The sequence below is a fragment of the Barbus barbus genome (genome assembly GCF_936440315.1).
Source record: "Barbus barbus genome assembly, chromosome: 20".
NCBI lineage: Eukaryota > Metazoa > Chordata > Actinopteri > Cypriniformes > Cyprinidae > Barbus > Barbus barbus.
In genome coordinates, this window is record NC_136748.1 from 19,109,656 (window position 1) to 19,136,137 (window position 26,482).

The 26,482-nt window shown below is 36.6% G+C and overlaps 2 protein-coding genes across 2 annotated transcripts in view; one reads left to right on the forward strand and one right to left on the reverse strand.

Moving 5' to 3' along the window:
* The window catches only part of wdpcp (WD repeat containing planar cell polarity effector), a 95,668-nt gene that overhangs the window by 4,633 nt on the left and 64,553 nt on the right, over window positions 1-26,482 (forward strand). The window lies entirely within an intron of this gene.
* On the reverse strand, window positions 1,196-25,115 carry LOC306886263 (UTP--glucose-1-phosphate uridylyltransferase-like). The gene is made up of 10 exons (XM_079443226.1): window positions 24,784-25,115; window positions 17,242-17,375; window positions 14,517-14,624; window positions 9,203-9,388; window positions 7,313-7,446; window positions 5,903-6,200; window positions 5,291-5,488; window positions 2,412-2,654; window positions 2,041-2,145; window positions 1,196-1,929 (listed from the first exon to the last, which is right to left on the reverse strand). Exons 1-10 carry the CDS (start codon window positions 24,800-24,802, stop codon window positions 1,822-1,824), a joined length of 1,533 nt encoding a protein of 510 aa, XP_079299352.1. The 5' UTR covers window positions 24,803-25,115; the 3' UTR covers window positions 1,196-1,821.

The window sequence follows — 26,482 nt, forward strand, 5'->3', positions numbered from 1 at the left end:
ATATATCAGTCTGTGTGTAATGAATGAATCTAATATACAAGTTTCACTTTTTGAATGGTATTACTGACATAAATCAACTTTTTCATGATATTCTAATTTTATGATCAGCACCTAAGTGTTTTTCTTTCTATATTACAGAAATTGTCATTGAGAATTGTTATATTTCACTAGTAATAGTAATGACTACTGAAACACCCCAGTGTGTATTGATAAAAAAACCCTAAAGGACAAGATGCATAGATAATTGATTTGTAATTGAATCATTACCCTTTAAATCATAATAAATAATACATTCTGTGCTACTGAACTGGCAAATTTGCCCAATGCATTCCTGTGCACATGATATCTAATAACTACCACCAGACTCTGGAAAGCAGCTGTTGTCATCACATCAGAGGAGGATGTGTCAGACCTATTTCCTGTTTTTGCTTCTAATGAGTTCCTCTTGTGACACTATTACACCGTGTTTTGCCAAAAAACATTTCATCCCCATGTGGTTCCGTTACGGTGGAAAATAAGAAAAGGATGTGTGACAGGAACTGTTTTCATGCCAGCACACTGTAGTCTAGAGTACAAGATCCATCGAGAATGCTGATAACACGGATGAATATTCCAGATTCTTAATTAACTGGTATTGTACAATGTTGGATATTTAATTGTGCATGCTCATTTCCTTATTTTTTACAGTTAAATTACTGTCGTCATCTAATGCTCACTTAAAGTTAATCTTTAAAAACACCAGTAAATGAATAACACTGTTACATGGAATCTAGCAAATCTTAAAATAAATACCAATTTTTCATATACATTATAATATTGCCTAAATTCACATTTTGTCAGAGCAGGAGCTGATCTTCAGGCTTTGACAACAATCTCTGGACCTCTTTGATCTTAAATCACCAATGTGTGTGTGTGTGTGTGTGTGTGTGTGTGTGTCCTGCTCTGTGTGCAGGTTATTAACAGCGAGTTTAATGCTTGGCTGTTTTCACATTAACAGACCAGTGGAACACAATAACCTCCTGCCTCCAGGGAGTCTGGAAGACCTTGTATACAGCCTTCATACACTGCTGAAATAGTAGACACTCTTTTTACTTTCTTTCCCTTCCTTGTGCACATACTTGTTTCCTCACTTTCTTTTTCCTACTGGAGATAACGAGCAGGTGTGTTTAATTTAAAGCAAACTTCTGCTATTGTTCTGTTCCATATTGCACTTTATTTAGTTCCACAGAACTTTCAGGATCTAAACCAGATTCTAGAACCCAAAGACAGAACCATCAGCCTTCACTGTTGCAGAACATTTATTGCTTTGCACTCTTTCTTTCACATTTTTGAGTGAGTAGAGGACACTGATCCCAAAGGGTCAGTTTGTGATGCCATAGATACAACAAGAGAAATACAGCATTCTCAGAGTAAAAAACTGAAACAAAACACAATGATGAGATTTGTGTAACACATAAAATTTGAGGACTACTAAAGGACAGGAAACTGAAACACACAAACTACTACAAAAATAAATGTCTCTGGAATGGATTGGAAATTTTAAGGTGTTTGTGGTGCTGTGTACTGAGATCAGCACCACTAATGAAGGCTCTGAGAGTGGCTGGTATGGGTCGATCATGTGATTTGGCATCCAGGTCACATGACACAGAGGTGTCGTGCTCTAGGATCCACAAGTTCCCAGACACTTTAACTTTCCTTCGTGGATCTGGTTGGAATGTCGATTGCGTCTTCGTGATTGGTTATGATGATGAGGATTGCGTCTCAGTGATAGGTGTTGGTCGGTCACGTGATTCTGCATCCAGGTCACACGGCACAAAGGTGTCAGTGGTCCAGGATCCGAAGGTTTCCGGACACTATTTTATTTTCCAACATAGAGCCGGCCGGAATGTCGATTCGGTCTCCATGGTTGGCTATGATGATAACCGTTCCCTGCCAAAACAGAGGAATAATCAGACTGTACAACATCCTGCAAAAACGTCTGTTTGCAGAATAATTTTTATAATTTTTTTAATTTATATTTTAATAATTTTTTGCTCTTACCTTTAGAGAGACGTGCTTTCCGAAGGTCACGTCACCAGACACCGTCAAGTGATCCAGCTCTAGCATGTCTGGAATGCTCTCTAATCGTGTGAGATATTCCTGAACCTGAAGGACAAAAGGAAACTGGATCAAGGCTTCATAAGTATTATGACTGTATATTATCCGTCTGTAGTGAGAGAGTTTTCTTTAGGGAATTCAAAAGCTGTGATCATGAGGATGTCCTCATTTTCAAATCTTAGTGGGTTTCTGGCTGGCAGATTTGATTGTCTTGAAACACTAGTGAGATCATGCCTACACACTGTACAGCGTGAGAGAAACACCATGCGATTCAAATGGATCATTTGTTGTGAATGCTTCATTAGGTACGTTACCTTGGTGAAGGAGCTGCCCAGTTTGACGTGAGGAGTTGTGGGAAACTCGCGCCTCTCGCTCATGGTCAAAGACCCTGCCTCCAGGCTGTACAGGTTGGACATAACCAGTAGGAGGTCAGATGTAGTTTTGACAGGCAGGAAGCGGCTACGAGGCACGTTGATGCCCGAGGCATTATCAAAGCACTTGATGGCAGCACCCACCGCGGTCTCCAGCTGAATGACATTCAGACCCCCATCTAGAGTCTGAGTGAGAGGGAGAAGATGATTTTAAACAACAGCTTTCTAGCAACTATATGGACAAATTATATGAAATATTTGTACTTCACACACAGATTCACAAATTTGCTAATTTGATAAGTGACAGAAATATTACATTTAATAATAATACATTCCTCAAAATCATAAAACATTTATATCAAAGTTTAAAAACCTTCAAATTTTTACCCCACTGTATATAAAATTATGCCTAAAATGAAACGGAAATTACACGGAACAGATCTTTTCTTTTGTATTGTTATGTACATCCAATTGAAACAGATTATTGAGATGATGATATTGAGTAAATGTAGGATGAGATTTGGTTCTATTCATGGGCTGTTGATTGGATGCAGGCAGATCTGAATGTGAATTTGCAGTTGTAAGAAGGGAATGGGTTTATGTAGACTGAAACAAGTGGAAAAGTCTGGCATGTGTCAACAGAGAGAAGTCTGTCGTTTCACTGGAAGATTGAGTTACGACATTTTGATGAAAAAAAAATTGAGGTGAAATTTGAAAAAGAAAAAAAATTAAACGTGTGGATCCATACCATGCATTTAGAAAATAGGAAGGGTGAAATTTAATTTCATGCTGACTTTAAATCCATATTTATGTTATCTGTCAAGAAGCCATGTATAATTGTTCTATGAAGCACAATAATTGATGTTAAGGGTAAGTGAGGAAGTGTGAGGTATCACTGAAAGCACTGTATAGTTGGTCTTGGTATCACAGGCAGAAAAAGTATAAGGGTGACAGGAGAGGGAGGGACTGGACGTGAAGAAATCTAGAACAAACTCAAATTTCAGCTTAATATGTCTTACTGGATGAGAGCCTGGGCCTTAGGGGGAGAAATGGTGCTACAATATGGAGCTCTGCTTAACTGTGTACTACTCCACACTCACACACACACACACACACACACACACACTTACTTGGCTATCTAAAGGAGGACATACCATAGAACTCTGCTGGTTTTATATAATGCATTTATAATTATTCCACACTACCCCCCTTTGCATTTTTATACTGTGTAGACAGTGTACTCAGACAAAATACTTGTCCTTTGGAAACTGAAAACGCTGTATTTTGTTTGGTTTGGGTACATTGCTAGAATAAGACAAACAATTTTATTTATATATCCAATTTGAGGAGTCCCTGAATGTCCTCACAGGGAGCTTGTTTTTTTTTGTCCCACTTCTGAGAATTTTGAACATTGTCTCAAACACATACATACACACAAACACCTTCATCTTATGGTTACCTTTCATTTCTTTAGTCTCCTGTGATGGACTGAGAACAGAAAACCCAACAAAGAGTTTATAAATGTACTTTTTTGTCAGTTGTTAAGCTCTCCATAAAACTCTCTGATCACACAAGCCTTGAACTAGATCCCAAATGATCTCTACTCAAATGAGCTATTGGGTCTGGTATAAAAAGGACACACAGTATCAACATCAGCTTGTTATAGTGCTTGTGTAGAGAGTTTTCTAAGTGGGTTTGATTCAGAAGTGAACACTCCACAAAGGAGACTGCTGAAGTGCAGTGTTACATGGCTTGATGAATGAATCGAGGTCTCAACTAAGGTTTTAGAAGTGATAGTGTAAAGAAGAAGAAGGCCAACAGAATAAAACAGAGATTTCTAGTGCACAGCTATAAATAGTGCTTTACAATAAAATAAATATTGACTGTTGGGGCAAACGAAGACTTAAAGGGGACCTATTATGCCCCTTTTTACAGGATGTAAAATAAGTCTCTGATGTCCCCAGAGCGTATATGTGAAGTTTTAGCTCAATATACTCTATGGATAAATTTTTATAGCTTGTTAAAATTGCCACTTTTAGGGTATGAGCCAAAACGCTCTGATTTTGAGTATGTTGCTTTAAATGCAAATGAGCTGTTGCTCGCGGAGAAGAGGGCGGAGCTTCAAGAGCTCAAGCATTAGCACTGCTAGCCTTTGCAAATAAACTCCACTATTAGTACAATCCTGTTATCTTTACAGAAAACGTACTCGGCTTCAAAGTCAGTCATCTGATTATACTGTGTATAATAAATTTGCGTTTATGAATTACACCGATGGGGAGCACGGCGGGATAAAAATAACAACATAGCTGGTCTCATGCTATCACAAACTTTATAAATCCCACTTCTGATTATGAGCTCGACAACTTCAAGAGATCGACTCGCATTGCTTTCATATGCAACTTTTTACCACCACATTCCTATTTAAGATCATTCTTGTAGCACTTGAAGGCAGCATCAGTGAAAACAGGCAGAGACAGTGATAGCTTTAGCAGTTAGCCTTACAGAGTGCCGAGAAGCTCTTTCAGAGGGGCAATTTGGAAAACAAACGCGTGATACTTATTTTGTCTGGAGCTGACGTTCGCGCACAAGCGTTGGTATTGATTCCTAAACATTTAGGGGATATTTCCTTCGAAAATTCAATTTAACCACAGTGTCCTCAGCTCAGATGGGGGTTGATTATGGCAACTCCTATGTTCATTAATGCATCCCAAAACACAAAAGGAAAAACTGGAAACTTTTTAAAGGAAACTGTACAATGTCTTTGATGCATCTTAAAAGGCAACACTCAAGCTGTGGTTTTTGCAAGCTTTTAGTTTCCCTACCTTAGGGTTGACTATGATTTCCATGTCCATGGCGTTCTGTTCCTGTAGTCTCTTTATGGCAGACAGGGAGATCCATAAGTTGTTGGTATTGAAGATCTTAAACTTGGTCACTGATTTGAATTCATCTACATGAGCTTTGGGAACCTGGGCGATTTCCAGTAACCGAAGCTTACCATCATACTGAATGAGCGTACCTCCCTGGACAACACAAACACACAATGTTCAATGACAATGCAAACATAAGCCTCGTTCTCTACAAATACACTTAATTTATTTATATGCATGAACAAATCTATTTACCCAAGTCACTGAATGATCTTTATGGACATAAATGCAAATGACTGAATTGGACTAAAAGAAAAGACACAATCTTTTCTGAGAATTTCTTGTCAGAGTGCTTTGGTCCAGAGTCACTGATTTAAACTGAAGTAAGAGAAATAGAGCATGCCTTTATTATTTTATGTAAAATTTATTATATTATATTTAACATGATTTTTACTGTTCTTAAACATTTAAAATACACATGGCTACAATGGTCGTTCAGTTGAAATTATAATTCCTCATATGTTTTGGACTACTGTACAATATGCTACACAAATAATATTCTCTCACCTTCACATCTGCTCTGGTCTTGTCTGTGACCTCCATAATGAACTCACAGCGTTTACCGTTTGGCTGGCTCACCAGGTGGTTCAGTATATACAGGTCTACCGTTGCACCTAGGTTATCGATGTTGGAGACAAAAATGTACTCCTTCCCTTCAGCGATGAGCTGCTCCAACAGACCAGAGTTATAAAAGCTGGCGTAAATGTCCCCATGACCAGGAGGATACCACACATCTGCATTCTCTCCTGTCATAGCCATGTCATTAGCGACCGGCAACAATGACTCCTTATTTATCCGTGGATACCTAGAAAATTCAGAAGAGAGACAGTCTTCAGCAATTGAAATTAAATATAAATATTAGATGATAAAATACAATGAAGTAGTAAAAAAAGTGTAAAATGAAAACTGAGAATATAAAAATAAAAGCTAATTGAAGTTAATAATACTAAAATAACAATAGTCTGTAAAATATAAAAATGATTATCACTATCATATTGGCCAATGTCTTGTTTCAGCTACATTCCTAAAAATCAGAATGATCAGAAAAAAAGCTAAAATGGATAGATAAAATAGATTCAAACAAACACAAAGTGTCGTAAAGTGTTCCTCTTTACAGAAAGAAAAGACATTTCAAGATTTGTTTTAATGGGCATGAAAAATACACTGCTTATGCAAACGTGCTTTCAGAGGGGCTCTAAAATCTTCTCTTGCTCTTGAATTTCAAGCTTATTCAGGTCAAATGAAGCCAGGGAAAACATCTGACATTCTATGTAGTCTTCATCCCCCTCCTCGTCCTTTCATCACACTGTTTCTTGCACAAGCTTCAGCTTCAACCGGGACTAAATATGTGCTGTCTTTTAGCGCTGTATTCTGTATGTAACCATATCCCACGAGCGTCTGTTGTTAGCTTTGAGATAAATTTCTGCTCTGACAAGTCCATCAAATATTAACGTATCCCCATTATTGCTTAGAATCCTCATCAATCTTTAACTTGTTTTTACAAAACTTTTTAAGTGATTGCAGGCTAAGGGTCAGCAGCACACATTATGAAGGAGAAGAAATCCAATTTTTTTTAATCCTGCACAGTCTGTGCCAAAACAATGAATTACAATCTGTCTCTTTGTTTAGATGTATGTGCTCATGCGATGCGTCATCAACTGAGTGACCTATTATACTCAAATTACATAAATGTTACATTATTCCTTTGTATATCTCTATGGTTTGTGTGTTTATTTAGCTATATTCAGAATACTTACATTGAGAAGTCAGAAAAAAAAAAAAAAAAACTGGAATAAATAATGAACTATAAATAAATTGCATATCTTTTTTTATTTAAAAAAATGCATGACTTTAGTTTAGGCTTATTAATTATAATTAGCGTCAGATAAATGTGTGCATGTATGTGTGGGTTAATACCTGCTCTGGTTGAAAGTGTGTATCTTGACTCGGTGGTGAGTGTATTTTTGTAGGATCTTCTTAGTATCTTCATCCGTATTGAAAGAGTTCATGAGCACCAGTGGAACATCAGCATTATATGTTTTATTCAAGTGCTACAAAGACCAAAGAGAAAAAATTACTTAATAAAAAAATTATCAAGCAAGTTAACTCATGTTTTATCTATTAAAATTCAAACAAGCTAACAATGCCCACAATGTTTCTCATTAATACTGATACTTTGGCAGGTTTATTACATTGTGCGCATCCTATTTTATCTGGGAGAATGAACTCTAGATAATCCTAAATAACAAAAGTTATTGTTAAGACAAAAATGCTGTAAACGTGAGATCTTTAACACAAGAGCCAAGCTGCTAAAACGGTCTCAAATCGATATAGACATCACTCCTATCTAATCTCTGCAGTTACTCTGGTGGTCAATAATTAATCAGAACATGATTATTAGGTGGATTGGCAAGGTGTCAACAGTACTGCAGTAAACATTTAAAGTAAAAAAAAATGGGGTGTATTTTTGGATCAAAGTTTAACACCAGTGGATCATAATTTATCACACTGGACACCATTTTTTGCAGTAATTCTCTGAATGTTCAGACAAATTACAGAAACCCCTTTGGTAAAAATGCATAAGTTTCCATAAGTTTTAATGCAAATGCTTAGAATAGAAAATAAACTTAATAAACTTAAAAAAAAAAAATTTTTTTTACAATCATACTGGGGTACAAAACACATCTGTAATTGAAGAATTACCCATAAATAAATTTAATTTCCCTGTGTTAATGGTTAACGATACTTTAAATAACTACAAAGTTCTCACAAAAATGTTTAAAATGAGAATGCATCATCCTCTTTCCAGAAACTGCTGGATTACACATTTTAGGTCAGTTTCTTATAATGAATGTATGCCCATAAATCTCAACCTAAAGAGAAGCCAAATGGTATAAGCTGGTCTAAGGGCTTGCTAAAGGCCTGCCAACTACAGAAACGACAGCCTGTATTTCTGAGAGAGAAGGACAGATTACCCATTTACATGTACTAATGGGCCTTATTCAGTGAGTGGGATATCTGACAACATGAGGCAGGTAAACGGTCTGTTGAAAAGACACTGAGCTGAGTGTTCTTCAGGGAAAGCATCCCACAGGGCTCAGTATTCGGCCCCTATCTTTTTTCCCCTCTTGCTCAGAACACAGCCTTCTCTGTTTCAGTTTCAACCCAAGTTCTCTTTCATGCTCACTACCTATCTTTCAGTTCATGGCACTGAGAAATATAACCAGCACAGAGCCTGTTGCTGCTGGTTTAAAATGATCGCTCTGCATAAATGAAGGAATGTGTCTGTGTTGTACAGCTGTAGATGAAGAGAGCAAGAGAAGGGAAAGACAGAGGACCATATGTTTGTGATTTAAGACCTATGGGTGGAGGTCTATTTGCTTGCTTTCAAATCTCTCAGACAGCTGCTGTGTTTTTCCCAACTGGAGTGATTTATATTTCTTTGGGTTCAAATCCGAGAAGCTCTCTTATTTGAGATGCATTTAAAAGAGAAAACAATTGAATTTGCATTCCCTACAGATAAAAACATCTGAAGAATATTAGAAAGATATTATCTTCCAAAATGTGCAACGAAGAAAAAAAATATTTTACTGATGGTTATTATTTTTTTTTAAATGTGGATTACATAATGCAAATTATGTGGGGAGGTAATTTTCTAATTTGTGGCAACAAACAAACAAAAGTGTTCAAACCAAAGTGGCCATGTTTGGCTAATTAGCATGGCCACTTTAGCCCCCTCTAAACAACTGTCATTGAAATTAACAGAAAAATATTATAGTCCTCCATGTGTGAAACTATATGACAAACCTCAATCTGTTGGACGGTTAGATCCAGGAAAGTGTTCTCATTACGGACGCTAATAAGGCTTTTGGGTCCTTTGCAGCCCATGCTAGTTCCCAGACCTCCATTCAGCTTCACCACCACCAGCTTATTCAGACTGTCTGCTATGTTGTCCGGTAGACCCTTTGCCTTAATCTTATCATATGGCTGGATCTGAAACAAAGACAAGAAAGACAAATAACTGTCAGTCAGAACATGCTTACATTTTATCACCATCTGGAAGTTTATATTATATTATAAGGAGTTCTGGATTATATTATACTGGAGTTCATAAATGATCCATCCAGTGACTACAATGAAGTCTCTAAATTTCATCCAGATGTTGTTGCTATTGGTGTGTGTGTGTGTGTGTGTGTGTGTGTGTGTCTTATTGGATTCTTCTTGTACAAAAAAAATCTGACTAAGGGGTCAGAAGTCAAACGTTGAGGTTAGTGCGCTATTATGATTGTGTCTGTGATCAATCTTCCAGAATCTCTAGAATAATTTTCAAATACACCAAACAACCACAACACACATTGTGCAAACACAACATTTCGCATTGAGGCAGAAAGAAAGGACCACATTTACCGAATAAACAGCCCAACTGCTGGATCAATAGTACCAGTGGGAGGGAGACAGAAAGACGAGAAGAGAGAGACGATAGATGTTTCTCTGAAAGAAAAGAGCCTTTCCCTTTATTCATTCCTCTTGTTTCCCAGAGGGCCATGGGGCACCACCATGAGACATAACCGATGAGTCAGATACCAATAAAACATCACCACACATTGCACTAAAATTCAGAGCACAATGCACCACTTTATGATATTATGACAGATAAGCACAAGAATGAAAAAAGAAAAGGACTAAAAATGTAATATCTCAATCACACACAGCATTTCCATGACATAAACACAGACAGATGGAGAACATGATGTAACCAAGGTCATAATGTTTGTCAGGGAGAAAAAGAGAAATTAGTGTGTGAGACAGGGAAGTCAAGACAGATGTGTCTATGTAAGAGGAGGGTAAAGATTAAAAGAAAGCATGATTTTCCCCCCAACCCCGTGAAGCACAAACCAAAGAGCAGTCAGTCCTAAAGATTTCACTGGTCATGTCTATCACAGTGCTGTCCTCTTACAAAACGCTGAAACAAATACTAACCCCTAACCCTAAACTTGGTATAGTAATCCTGATGATAGCATTACTGTTTGTCATGATCGTCTCAATCCATGATATTTCTGAACTGGATCCATGAAATCTGAACGTTTCTTAACAGGTACGTGATTGAGCTGACCAATGAAATAAGTTGTGGGGTGAGATTTGTGCTTAACTGGTTCAGCGAAAAAATTGTAACAAAACAATATATTCTTCAGTTCAGAATCTGTGACCAGAACTGAATTACATTCCATAGAATTCTTCCGTTAAAAAGTGAAAATCATCTGTAGCTTCCTGGTCATCACATGCTCAGATACAGCCATATGCAGTCTCAGTGACCAGATGAAAGAAAAACAGGAGTATCTTCATGTTGATTTGTCTTATATTGTATACATACTTGAGGTTTACAGTGCTCAAACATTGAGGCTGCCAGCAGAGGTTGGTAGCTAAAATCCCAGGGCTGCTCATCACTTGGAGCAAACAACAGCCGGAGAGACAGCAGTTCTCAGCCGTTTCAAAGAGAAAATCCTTTTAAATGTATTTTCAATCCCTAAATGATTCCTCCACAAACTGTTGAAACAGTCGGTTCATGTTAATTAATAATAAACATTATTGTAGAATAACAGGTAGAGTTGATTCCTTGACTTTATCAAAGAATGTTATATGATATTCACCAAACAGATCATGGTGTCAGATGGCAATAAAATGGTATGTAATTATTACCATATTCATATACCATGGTATTTACATGGTAATCTAATGCATTTCAGAGAAAACCTATTACGGTTTTGTAATTTTATTTGTTGTTTTGATTGGCTCAGTTCCAGTCTACTGTGCAGTGAATCTAGGTCATCAGTCAACCTTGGAATTAAAAACAGCTCTGAAAAATATTTTCTCTATATTGACTGCAATTTTATGGCTTACAAACAAACATAGACACGCACATCCATAATGCCATCCATTAATACTCGTGACTGAAAATCAATCAGTAATAGCAATGATATACGTGACGGTGTTAAATGTGATTCAGTAGGATTACAGAGAGAGTGTAATCTATTGTGTTTAGTGGTGTAACATATCTCTGTCAGTCTCTTATGTTGATATAATCTGTCATAACAAGTCTTACAGTTTTGCACTAGGGCTGTAATACTATGTATTTCCTTGCTGCCTGACTCCTTCAGTTTATTGTTTCTTACAATTTGGAGAAATGTGTTTGCTAAAAAAAGTCCTATCAGTTTATCAATCCTGCATTTTACTATGATTGTGCATCCTGCGTGTTGTTCATAATCATTATATGAGCCTTATTCATAAAATATACGCATAATAAAATTGTGTAAATCATGCATACAGTTATTCTTGTGTAAACTGTAGTAATTTATTCAGTGTGAAACTGAATAAATTTAGAGTGATTTAGATTGAAACTTGTTTGTTCACGCCCTGTGTTTTTTATCTCTGATCAGGTGTTGTGGTGGTGGTGTGGGTTCAGTCTTTTCAAGTGTCTATAATTCCTTGATTCTTTGTGTACTGTCGCTTATCTTGTGTGCGTCAAACAAAGCAGCAATCCTTTTTCCATTGCTTTGACCCAAAATGTTTCTAGGTGAATACACACAGTCTGTTTTTAGTGCCTGTGGTTGAATAGTTTGAATGCAGGTTAGGTGGCATTATTGTGGCAATGACAGGGATATGACTAAACATGAGCATAGTTCCAAACCACTTCCCCTGAGGCACTAAATGAAGCATGGCTGACCGAATGAACCAACCAGTCAACCAGAGAACAACAGGGAAAGAAAACAAATGAATGTATGTGAGTTCTGAGCTTCAAACCTTTATTTTAAACCTGTTTTACAGGTTGAATCAGATTATTGAAACATTATTTCTGGGTCAGCCACATTCCAATTGCTCAAACCTCTTCACACATTCATAATCACACACACAGCATGAATAAAACCCCTCAAAGATCCCACAGCGTCACAAGACCGGAATCTCATTAGCTCAGTCAGAAAGCCACAATTCCAAGTCTGTTTGCATCGTTAGCACATTAGAAGAGCTTCTCCATTTTACAGAAAGAGAGGCTGATGGCAGTATTTAAAGGTTCATAGAGGTAATACAAAGCATTAAAAGCTGAGAATTACCTTGAGAACACCAATCGGTGTGCAGTGCTTTTTAAAATCTGGATTTTGGAGTATTTACTGTGGTGAATTGAGTCTTGAACTAGATTCATTCAAACAGGAAGGACAACATTATCCCGTGGAATGCTTCCTACAGATCAAATTTTGAAACACTTTTTATATAGGAATCCTTTTCAAACACATAGTGCTCAACAATAATGATGGCCTGGAGCCAGTCCAGCATTCTCAATACATACCTTCGTCGATGATGTGTTTGTCTTGTGATTGAACACAGTTGTTACTAATTCTGCTGAACTATAAACAAATTAATGTTTTTAAATATACATAATTTTGAATTTATAGCCATTACTGAAAATTGCAATCATAAATTAGTTGTAAATTTTTAAGAAGTAAATATTGGATAATATAAAAATCGAAATGTTGCTGATGCTATAATGCAGGTGTAGGCAACGTTGGTGCTGGAGTGCCAATGTCCTGCAGAGTTTAGCTCCAACCCTGAAAAAAACCTCACCTGCCTGTAGCCCTAGTAATTATGAAGACCTTTATTAGCTTGTTCAGGTGTGTTTGATTATGGTTGGAGCTAAACTCTACAGGACAGCGGCACACCAGGACTGATGTTGCCTACCCTTGCTATAATGCAAAAACACATTTTATATTAAAACAGTTTACATTTTATATACAATTTATAAAAACAAATAAATGCACACTTTTAAAAATTCTGGGAAAAAAACAATTAGGTTTTTGAAGTGGGCTTGGGTGGGAGAGCAATAATGTGAAATCTCATGATGAACTCGACAAAATCTGGGTAAAATGTTCTGGGTAAAAGTTCCAATAATTGCCTTTTTTACCACAAACAAGTCAATCAGCCTCTTATCTTGGGTATAATATATCCATTGGGACAACACTGGTCATTATTACTGCAAACATAAGGTGTGACGTTGCAGGATCCAGACGTTATGTGGCAACAGATGAGGACTGGTTAGCCTTTATACACCCAGCAGATATTAACGGTGAATGAGCATTTTTTTCACACCCTTAAGTTATAATGAGAGAAAGCACATACAGCCTATCCCAAACCAAGCATTTACTGTACATAATACAGAACTGGAGGTGTTTCTCTTCTACGTAATATACATTACGTAACCTCACCTTCTCCAAATATCCTTAAAGTTGCATGCACACATGCATACACACAAAGGTCTGTAAACATCACTTTTTAAGTCTGGAAGGAGTTGGAAGGAGATCGGTTTCTGTGCTTGTCTTGTAAGTGAGCTTAAAACAGGAATTTCTGGAGTGAGGCATTTAATATCCTGCTCAGATAACCTGGCTATATACGCTGGAGACTGTAGTATCAAACATTTCACACGCTGTTTCATAGTACAGCCTGCATGTGGTTCTTCATGGAGCTGAAAGCCTTGCGTGTGGGTTTCTGGCCCTAGAGAACATTGCATTATCATCACAAACCCAGAGGAAAGTAGACCGACACTGGATTCTTTATGTGAAACACAAACACACACACTCACACACAGCCAAATCAAATTAGGAGACACTTTTGTTCATGGCTTGTCTTCCTTACACCCTCCCTTACCCACAGATGAATCAATTTCAAAGCTTTATTTGTAATTTTCCTTGGACACACAATCATTCACACAAGGTTTTTCTACAGGCTAATACTGTAACTTTAACTGGACCCAAAGACTTTGGATATGTAAGTAAAAGTGTATGAATGTCATGGAAATGAATTCATGCTGGAATGGGGCAGCTTTTAATCATAACTGGCTAATTCCCAGAGCCTGAGGCAACACTAATGCCCACACACGAGACTCAAAGCAGAGGCTCTGAGTACTGCCTGCCTGTCTGTTTTAATGCTTGAAGTGTGTATAGATACATTAAGCTTTACTTTCTCTGCATAGATTCACTTTATAATGTAGGTCTACAAACAAATTAATAATATGAGTGTAATATGAGTGAGGGCAAGAATAAGGCCTGTGTTGCCATCAATCACTTGCTTATCTTACCGAGTCCTCAGGGGGCCTGTTGATTTTTGACCACTCTACTGAAGGTCCCTTCACCTGCAGAAATCGGTGGAATAACTTCCTAAAGCCTTCAAAGTCCTTCTTAGACACCTGAGGAAGAGAGCAGGCAAAAATGAATGAATTATTGAGGAAGGTCCTTAATGATTTCTCCTTCAGAGAAACAAATCATTTTCAGTCATTTAAACTCAGCCTCTAGATATTTTGCGTCACTAGGCCTATCCAAGATATTTCCGTTAACAGCGGTCAATCAATATGCTTTTTTTAATCATCAGTACTTAAACTTTTACATTTGCCTTAAAAACATTTTCTTTGCATTCTTTACATTTAAAACTTTTAAGGGCATTGGCTGTCACCTTCCTCCGCTGAATCACATTTGTTATGATTCTAGTCTGCTTATTTAAAAAAAAAAACAAACAAAAAAAAACCTGCCAGCATAACTTTCTAATCTTGTTTTGTACAATCTGGCAATTAAAACTCCTAAAGGCTTCTGAAATAATTAACACCCTGCTGTGAAAGATCACTGGGTCCTCAGGCCTCTCACTAAACACATCATTAAAAAAAACTCCTTGTGCCTGCTGAGAATTTAAAGTTCAATAACTTTGTACTCTAATCAAATTGTAACTTTGATAAATAAACCTGGAAAGAAGCTTGTGAGGCAACCGAATTGACCAAAGAGAACAACAGTTAACACTTTAGTATTAAGTAGCACTTAACAAAATGCATTTGTCAAATCATTTAGGGTTACTAGTGAAATTGATTAATTCTCGATCCCAAAGCAAAAAACTAGTATGCTAATGTATACATGCCTTTATTTAATTAAACTATTTTGAAAAATATTATAACAATATAATATAGTCAATATAAATATACAAATCAGATCAGATCTGAAGGATCATAACAGTGAAGTCTTGAGTAATGGCTGCTGAAAATACAGCCATCAAAGGAATATATTTCAAAATATACATAAAAGTATGAATTGTAATTTCATTTCATAATATTACTGTTTTTACTGTATTTTTCTTCAAATAAATGCAGCCTTTATGAGCATAAGAGACTTCTTTCATAAATAATTAAAGACCCCAAACTTTTGAACAGTAGTAAAAATATATTTACATTTACATTGTAACATTTTATTTAATAAATAATAATGTTAATATTAATCAAACAATATTATTTGATTGATTTATATGAATATTCTAATAATAAAATAGCAACAGGTCTATTAGAATATATTTCACTGCCTAATCCACAAATCTGGTATTTTGACTCATCCATTTTTTTTTACCTGTCTGTTTACATTAACTTAACTGACTAGGTTTTTATCCAATTCATCAAGCATTTTGATTAGGAAGTTCAATTGATTTGATTCAAATATTAATGTGAGAGTCAAAATCAGCTGCCTTTGAATCTGGAACGGTACAGATACTGTTGACTTGACACACTGGTCATGTTACTTTAGAATCAATGTGCTTTGACATCCTGACTTAAAAGGCAGCTACAATGAATGGCAGAGTGACAGTTTATATGCATACATGTGGATGTCTTCATCAAAGTGGTGCAACTATGTAAACTAGTCCGATTATATCTGCAGATCTCCTTATGCTTTATTTGAGCTAGCAGGGTGTGGGTTTTAATACGTCATTTGGCAGTACATGTTTGGGTGGGATCACGGAAGTCTGTGTGAAATGGAGAGGGAGGGACACAAGCGGTCAGTGTGTGTCACTGTGATGACGGCTAAGCCTGATTATTACCATATGGTGCTGAGGAAACACTGGGGTGGATCACCAGACAGCTCAGAGTTTTGCTATCTGACCTACTCAAATTGACTCAAAACTGAGAAGTTCAGTGAAAAAAGGAAAATGAAGGAAGGGGAAAAGATGAACAGACAGAAGTGGGTTGGGGCTGAAGAGAGAAGATGCATCATGATGAAGTTAGTCTCATGGTGAGACTAATTAAACATCAGCTCAGCAGTGCAATGAAATCTCTCCTGTCACACTGGCATGTCATTCATCAGCTGCTGCACTCAGATGGCATCTATAGAGGGTCCCTCTCGTTTTTCATCTTCGCTCCCTTCTTCATTCTAATGTGCACTGAAACTGTGAGACTATAAAGAATAAATTATGATTTCTATTTCTAATTAAAAGTGCATGCCGTAATTGTTCATCTCATTAACAAGTTCTACACAAAGAAATTAGTATACTTTTGAAAAATGTGTTTAAAATGATGCACGCTCACTCCAGAAAATTCCAGTCATGACAGCAGTCTAATAAGAGCAGTTTTGTTTTACATAGAGCCATCACCTACACTACATTCAACAGTTTAAGGTCAGTATTTTTTTAAAGGGACAAATGCTGTTACATTGAACTGTCAATTCATCAAAGAATCCTGAAAATATATGGTTCTCTCAATAAGAAATGTTTCTTTTGCACCAAATAAGCATATTAGCTTTAAGGATCAAGTCGCACTGAAGACTGGTGTAATGGCTGCTACAAATTCAGCTTTGCCATCACCGGAATAAGTTACATTTTCAAATAGAAAAATTTTAATTGTAATAATATTTTACAATATTACAGTTTTTACTGTATTTTCAAAGACATATTAAAGACCCCAAACTTATGAATGATAGTGTACATAAATAATGTAATAAAAAGGTAAATCAGTTTTTTTAAAACTGCGTTTAATTAAATTAAAAATGCTTGTATCTCACCTTAGCTTCTGCACCTTTAGCTGTGCCTAAGAGTTTTTCCAGCTCGGCGTGCATAGAGCTCTCCAGCTGCTGTCGCATCACTTCCTGAAACTGAGCCATCCTGTTGCTGTTGCTCGGTAACTCTTTACTCAGACCTACAATTAAAACCAAACACCTTACTGTTGAAGTTCTCACATTAACTTTACAATGAAAAAGATCTCCTGACCTTCCTAAAAGACAGTTTAGTGATTTTCCTGCAAGCAATCTGCAGCAGGCCGATGAACAACCTATCACTTCAGGTCAAAATCGATTGAATATCTGTTTCTCATAAGCATTAAAAAGCTTTTGATCTAACGTCTTATGTTGAAATACTTGAAGCTACTTGAATACCTGTTTTGTAGATAAATATAAATTGACTAAGAAACTAAAATATATAGTTCCTACATAATTTCCATAGTTATTTTATAGTTTCAATGGAATCAATGAAGAATGAGTTGGTGTGTTCAAATAGAGTTCCTTAAAAAATGCTTTAAAATCAAATTGACTTGTATAAATCTTACTTGCAGTGATAAGGAAACTGTCTAGCAATATTAATAATTGTGCCACTGCCTTGTGGTGCACAATCAAAAGTCTCCCATCCAAGAAGCCACGAAAGCATATATACAGTCATGGCCACAATTAACGGCACCCTTTTATTCAATACTTTTTGAAACCTCCATTTGCCAGTTTAACAGCTCTAAATTTTCTCCTGTAATGCCTGATGAGGTTAGATAACACCTGACAAGAGATCAGAGACTATTCCTTCATCCAGAATCTCTCCAGATCCTTCAGATTCATAGCTCCATGATGGTGCTTCTCTTTAGTTCACCTCACTCATTTTCTACAGGGTTCAGGTCAGAGGACTGGAATGGCCATAGCAAAAGATTGGTTTTGTGCTCAGTGACCCATTTTTGTGTTGTTTTTTAGGTTTGTGTTTGGATTGTTGTACGGTTGGACGATCCAAACATGGCCCATTATAAGATTTCTAACAGTCAGTCACTTATTGATTTTTTATCTGTTGGTATTTGATAGAATCCATGATGCCATGTGTCTAAACAAGATGTCCAGGACCTCCAGCAGAAATATAGGCCAACAACATCAAAAATACAGCAGTAAATTTCATTGTACACATGGGGTACTTTTTTTATCCCTGTGTTCACCAAACCAATCTTGAGTGTTTGCTGCTAAAAAGCAAATTTTTTAGTTTCATCTGACCATAGAAGCCAGTCCCATTTGAAGTTCCAGTCGTGTCTGATAACTGAATATGCTGGAGTTTGTTTTTGGATGAGCAAGGAGAATTATTCTTGAAACGCTCACAAACAACATGTGGTGATGTAGGTGCTGTTTGCTCAATTTTTTTTAAAGGTTTTCTGACCCCGAGACTCAACTATTTTCTGCAATTCTCCAGCTGTGGTCCTTGGAGAGCAATTTCGTAACATTTTATGTTGATTGGAAATTCTTAATTATTGCCCTGATGGTGGAAATTGGAATTTTCATTGCTCTAGCTCTTTTCTTAAAGCCACTTCACTAATTTGTGAAGCTCAATTATCTTTTGCTGCACATCAGAAATATATTCTTTGGTTTTTCTCACTGTGATGGATAATTAAGGGAATTTGGGCTTTGTTTTCCCTCCTATTTATATTTCTGTGAAACAGGAAGCCATGGCTGGATAATTCATGTTCATAATCACCCTGGGGTGCTCAAAATTGTGAATATGAATGGGAATATACTTATAATTTTATACTGATATTTTACTCAAAATAATTTCTAGGGGTGCCAATACTTGTGGCCAATGTGTATTTGAGAAAAACAGTTATTTCATAATGATACTTCCCCCCCATTTTAAATTCTTATTATCCAATGAAAGGTTAGATTTTTGTCAATTAAAAAAAAAAAAAGATCAAAAGGATTAACAATGCAGATTAATTTTCACAGCCGCCTTTGATCATATTTACCAAGGGTGCCAGTATTTTTGGCCATGACTGTATGTTATCAAGAACGTTTGCGGAGTGTAACACACATCATCCACTGGACTCAAGGTTAATTTGCTGTAAATCTGACCATTTACAGGTACATCTAAAAAAATTAGAATATTGTCAAAAAGGTCAATATTTTTTGTCACTCATTTCAGAAAGTGAAACCCATATATTATATAGATTCATTACACAGAGTGAAATATTTCAAGCCTTTATTTCTTGAAATTTTGATGATTATGGCTTACAGATCATGAAAATTTGAATATTACATAAGATCAATAAAAAAAAGGATATTTTAAACAGAAATGTCAGGCTTCTGAAAAGTATGTTCATTTCTATGCACTCAATACTTGGTTGGGCTTCCTTTTGCATGAATTACTGCATCAATGCGGAGTGGCATGGAGGCAATCAGCCTGTGGCACTGCTCAGGTGTAATGAAAGTCCAGGTTGCTTTCAGGTCATCTGCATTGTTGGGTCTGGTGTCTCTCATCTTCCTCTTGACAATACCCCATAGATTCTCTATGGGGTTCTGGTCAGGCAAGTTTGCTGGCCAACACCATGGTCATTGAACCAGCTTTTGGTACCTTTGGCAGTGTGGGCAGGTGCCAAGTCCTGCTGGAAAATTAAATCAGCATCTCCAAAAGGTTGTCAGCAGAAGGAAGCATGAAGTGCTCTAAAATTTCCTGGTAGATGGCTGCGTTGACTGTGGACTTCAGAAAACACAGAGGACCAACACCAGCTGATGACATGGCAGCCCAAATCATCACTGACTGTGGAAACTTCACACTGGACTTCAAGCAACATGGATTCTGTGCCTCTCCACTCTTCCTCCAGACTCTGGGACTTTGATTTCCAAATGAAATGCAAAATTTACTTTCATCTGAAAAGAGGACTTTGGACCACTGAGCAACAGTCCAGTTCTTTTTCTCCACAGCCCAGGTAAGATGCTTCTGACGTTGTCTCTGGTTCAGAAGTGGCTTGGTAGCCCTTTTCCTGAAGACGTCTGAGCGTGGTGACTCTTGATGCACTGACTCCAGCTTCAGTCCACTCCTTGTGAAGCTCTCCCAAGTGTTTGAATCAGCTTTGCTTGACAGTATTCTCAAGCTTGCGGTCATCCTTGTAGCTTGTGCAACTTTTCCTACCCAAATTCTTCCTTCCAGTCAACTTTGCATTTAATATGCTTTGATACAGCACTCTGTAAACAGCCACACCTTTCAGTAATGACCCTCTGTGACTTACCCTCTTTGTGGAAGGCGTCAATGATTCTGGACCATTGCCAAGTCAGCAGTCTTCCCCATTATTGTGGTTTCAAAGAACAATAGATACCCCGAATTTATACTGTAGCCATGGTCATTAATTGAAACTCAAATGTAAATATTCTAATATTTTGAGATACTGATTTTTGACTTTCATGAGCTGTAAGATCTAATCATCAAAACTTTTGAAATGTTTTACTTGACATGTAATGAATCTAAAATATATGAAAGTTTCACTTTTTTAAATAAGTTACAAGAAAAAAAATGAACTTTTTCACAATATTCTAATTTTTTGAGGATTACCTGTACACTGGCTGTAATGTAAGGTGTGACTCGGCCTTCTCTGTTCTACCACAAACACCCTCCTTTATCCTTGAGTGAGTGGGTACAATGGAGAGGTTAAACTACATTCTTTTTATATGGTTTATCAATCAATAGTAGATGCTGAGCTTCAGGTATGGGAAAGAGGAAAAGTCTAAATGTATTTGTTTTTATTATTATTATTTGTGGGCCATTTATTTGGTATAGAGGAAGAAAGGAAAGTAGGGGAAATATAACAGGATTCAGACTCATATTTCCTTAAGACAACAGCTTTTATGTCCCGAGCAAGTGTGCTACCTTGTGCACCACAGCTTTGACTACCTGATTAAATGCTGCTCGATTTCATTGGTATGCACCCATTTGTTTCATTCTCCTGCCAGTATGCCAAAGATATTCATCTGCTTACACGCTTCCTGGCATGTGACACTTAAAATCCAGTAAATGACTGTGTCAGCTGGCACTTTAAAAATGAAATAATTTCTGTTTTTCTCAGAATTCAGTTTTTCCCAGAATTGTCTAATACACCAGAATTACCCTCACTTACTTAGAAATAAAACTAGACAGTGGCTTGACTTTGACTTATAGTTTATTGGGCTGTTGGTCATTTATTTAGTTATTGAACAGACACTGTTATTCACAATATGATATGGTCCCTCTGGAGGAACCAGAGTTAAAGAAGGCAGTGATAGTGTACAGGCAGCCAACATGATTTAAGCAAGGGTTATTTTGCTTTAAAGACTGGCTGACCATACATTGTTCCAATTCCACAACTATTTACCAACTAAATAAATAAAAGGACATGAAATATTGATTTGTGCTTCAATATATGTTACCATTTGAGAAGAAAGAAAATGGAGTGATGTAGCGATGTATCGATCCGATACTCAAGATCGGTATTGGCCCCGATACGGTCATTTTCTGTGGATCGGGTATCGGTCAAACGAGACTGATCCAAATCCGATATTGTGTGTATACTATTCTGTGTTATTGTTGAGCCCCATGAAAGGCACAAAAATATTATAAAGCACCATAACGTTTTTGTGCAATATATTTAAAGTTTTCTGAAGCTGTTCCATAGTTTAAGCTGAGGTACAGATGAATATTTAAGTCGTTAAATTCAAGTTCAGGTAAACTCTTCTCTCTGCTGCCACTGTCTGTCATCCTCCATTCAGCATTCAAACTGCGTGTTGCGTTCGGCTACTACAGTCAAAACTCTCTTCAAGAGCACACAGTGACTGAGGTTTAAAACTGTTAAAAGAAAAGGATCAATAGACTAACGCACAGATTTAATACACTATGCATCAAGATTTCTTCCCTTTGTACTCTGAACTTTTCTGTGCGTAATCGGAGGGCTGCGCAGCCTGCGTGCTGTGACTCCGTGTCGCTTCAAGCGCATCATTCTGCGCACGGGATGCGCTCTGTATTGGAGCCTTTTGTTTTATAATACTTTTGGGCAATGAAAGATTATTAATAGTCTTTCTTGTTCTGTCCTATCTATCATATGCTTCTGCCTTCATTACTGTGCTATAGATTTAAAAGAAATGTATTTTAATTTTATAGTATATATTTATATATAAATGTATTTGCTTGTTTTTTCATGAATGTATTTTACAACAATTCAAAGAGCAATGTGTACCATTTTACCAGATTTAGTCCTACACTTATTCACTTTTATTTGTAAATACAAATGTTTTAAAAATGTAAATAAAAAAAGTTCTCAACTTATTTTAAGTTTATACAACAAAAAGTTGAGAATCTCCAACAAAAATAATTTGAGAGAATTCAAAAATCTGCTGAAGCTGGTTGCCTTAAAATTAAGTTGGCTCAACTTTTTTTTTTTTACAGTGCACTAACCTAGTTTATAATTAATAGTATTTTTGTCATAGATTATTATATATTTTTTCATTTGTTATTTCTCATTAAAATTATGTTATCTGTAGATTGTGTTTAACACACAAAAGAGTGACGATCAGGTCAACACAGAGAAGTATAGAAATTCTACATCGCTTTAAAAGAACTGCACTGGTATCGGATTGGATCGGTATCGGGAGATACTCAGAATTTTTGTATCGTATCGGTTCTGAAAAAATGGTATCGTTGCATCCTAGAATTATGTAATATTTCTAGCATAATTACACCTTAGGGGTATTTGGAAAAGGTACACTGTAAAACAAAATTGTCGGAATATCTAAACATGTGCTAAAAATCTGAATTAATTGGTTTATGCAAGTCCAAAAAACGAATAAAACGAATAAAATAAAACATTTTATACTACTGAATCAACCTGACAACATTAGGTAACACCAGCAAAAGTAACCTAAAGGGTGAGTTCAGGTAGAAATAGCAAATTTTTGCCAAAATGTTGGCAACTAATAAACAAAGCATAAAGGGAGTTTGCAGTTATATTTTTTCTTTATTTAGTCTGCTCCTTTAACTTGCACCTCAAAAAGATGTGTTTGTTTTACTATTTTATTGTTTTGCATTTGCACATTTCTTGCTGCGTTAAAGTCTCTCAGAATGGTGCTTTAGCAGCGTTGGGTACAAACTATATGGCATTTACAAATGATTCTACCAACACATCATTTCTACATGTGTGCAGAAAGGTGTTCTTCATTCACAGAAAGTAAAACATGGAAAAAGAACATCAGAGGCATAAACTTTCCAGAAGCTGCTGTAATCAAACTCTGCACAGATCAAAGGGCAACCGTACACTGCACAGAAAGACAACCCTAAATACAGTGCGGTCCAAATGTCTGAAACCACTGGTGAAAATGCTCCATGCTTTTATTAAACATTATACTATGAGCATAAGAATTGTACTGAAAAATGTACATACATCTTTTGCTTTAATGGCCTTAACGCTCAAGCTCAAACCCAAACCCCAGAAGTTTAAAAGTGTAAAATGTGATGATTTGAGAATGATCCGAAGAGCATATTCAGGAAGCAAGATCATCTCACCGTCTGCACACAATTAGTTCACATGCAGCTTCACAAACTGGCTTATTTGAAAGTGACCCATAAAAAAGGCAGAATCTTGTTAATGATTTACACTATCACTCAAAAGTTTGAGAATTGTTTTAAATAGAAAAATGTATACTTTTATTCAACAGGAATGCATTAAATTTATAAAAAGTGACAGTGAAGGTATGTATAATGCCTTCTATTTCTATCCAAAACAATATTTCTATTTCAAATAAATGCTGTTCTTTTACACTTTCTATTAGTCAAAGATTCCAGAAAAAATTATCATGCTTTCCATAAAAAACACAGGTATAATTTACATTTAAAATAGATTTAAATAGATAATATTTCACAATTGTATGTTTTTAAATGTATTTTTGAACATATAAATGCAGCCTTTGCAAGAAAAAAAACCTTTAAAAACCTTTAAAGAATCTTACTAAACCCAAAACTTTGAACAGTGTATGCCACAATGTTTTGTATTATTTTCAAAATACTAAAACCTTTTATTTATTTCCAGATGCAAATTAGATTTCAAATCTTGGATTTTCAATGTGACCTCGTACTTTTGGACCCCACAGTACATCGAAACACTGCCGACCGCATACAGTCAAGAACTTAAGTCAGTATCCCCTGTAATCGTGTTTAATGCCAAATATCTTTAAATTACAGACACTGTCAGGCCAAATGAATAGCTGTCAGAGAACCAAACCAAAGCGAGAAATGGACAGACAGTCTGGAAAGGTCCGGGGTTTACAAAATGCTCTCTATAAACCTTTCCATTTCTGCAACTTTCCCAGTGTATCAGTCAGCATTGACTGAGGGGTCCATTCAGCTCTCACTCTCATCAGAATTCAACTGACAGCTTGTACATGGTTCAGTTGATCACCAGATAGCAGTAGTAGGTATCACCTAATTAATAAAGTTATATCCAGAGAACCAATACAACCTTAAAAGTACTTAATGAGTAAATATAAAACAGCAAAACCAGGATTTATGAACGTTCTTACCTTCAACGTAAAGCGTCATGGTCTCTATTCGGTTAAATATCACAACAATAATCCTGTTTTTTCACCTAATCCCGTTCAAATCATGGGGAAAAAATAGTAACATAGATACAGTCCTGTCGAGATTTGAGGCTTATTGGTAGTAGTAGTAACAATAAGACTGATCGATTCTCTCATTCTGTTCAAGAGCGCTTTCCTCTGGCGTTCATGCGCTTTTGAACCACCTCTCCCTCTCTTTCTCTCCTCCCACTGACTCGGTCTCGTCGACCTTTACTCGCGTGTGCGTTTATTGCTCAAAGGAGACGGTGTGTTATATTAAAAGGTGAAGTGATTGTGTGTATATGTGGGAATTACATTTGTGCTCTGCCCCTTTGGTCCGTCATGAGTCACATTACAATCCAGCCGCACTTCCTCGATCACATCCACTCGGTTCTGGTTGTGTCCTATAGGATCATTTCTAAGATTTTTATTGTCGGGTTTGTTTACTTTAGCCGGAGGAAAATTTAACGTTTTTATTACACCATATTGTACGGGTTATTGCAGTATTTTCGCCTTTGCAAGCACAGCTGCGACGCTCTCCTCTCTGCGTGTAAACCAGTATAGACGCTTGACGTCGTGGCTTCGGAAAAACGTCGCTTTTTAACATGGTTTAGGAGTTAAGAGCACAGCAGAGAAAGTGGTTCCCTGGCGTTATGGTATTATAAATGCAAAGCGAATGTGGAAGTAGATTTGAAATGTCTTACTCTGAAGGCTGGGAGCTGCTGAAGGTTGTTCCGGAACAGTGACGTGTCTCCCTCTCTGGCCAATCAACGTTCTCCTCTCAGAAACAGCAGTGCGGCGTCACTGAAACACTGCGCTAAAAACATTGTTTAGAAATATCAAGAACATCATACGTTAAATCAGAAGAACTGCTTGGAAACCAAAATTATATACTTTTGTCACCCTTTCCCAATTTTTGTGATTCTGAATGAATGTGAAAGATACAGCAAACCGTTTTTATTATTATTTATCAATTTAGTAAACAAATGCAAGGTATTACAAACACTGCAGTATATTAATTCCAAAGGGAAAACGTAAGCTCGCAGTAACCAATGAGATTGGCTGAGTGCAGCCGGACTGCAGTGTTGCCATGTCCTCGTATTATAAGCATCTGTGGATTGCCGTTTAATAAAATCACTTAAAAAATAAAAGCTTTGCTGGGTTGCGATTTGTTAGCGTATTTTTTTAATACACTCGCTTAGTTTGGGACTTCTTATACAATTATTCCTAGTACAACAATTACATATATCCCAAAAAACATCGTTTATCAAAAACAGCAACAAACACACCTACATATAATCATTATCTAAGACTAAGTCATTATTAAATACTTTCCCCTTTGCTAATAGGTGTCGGTATTTATTTACTTAGAGGGGCAGTTGTCTAGTAAAACACGTCAATTATTTGGTATACATATATAATTTAAGGCATCGCAAATTTTGGGCTTGTTTTTCTATGGAGATTTGGCAACAGACGGCAAGGCCACGTCTGCAACCTCACACCAATGACCTTGCAGGACAGAACGACCAGCACTCCTTTCGTACTGAGAATGCAATGTTACAAGATATGTACAATATCCAGTATTTCTAAGTAAGGCCCAGAAACGAAAACATGATCCTGACTCTAAACACTATATATGTCAATGAACTGACAGAAATACAAA

Bases quoted from the DNA above. Each gene is read 5' to 3' on its own strand.
- LOC306886263 (XM_079443226.1), bottom strand. The intron at 14,625-17,241 runs GTGAGATACAAG...TCTCTTCCTCAG, and splicing joins CTAAAGGTGCAGAAGCTAAG to GTGTCTAAGAAGGACTTTGA. The intron at 5,489-5,902 runs GTGAGAGAATAT...TGTGTTGTCCAG, and splicing joins AGACCAGAGCAGATGTGAAG to GGAGGTACGCTCATTCAGTA.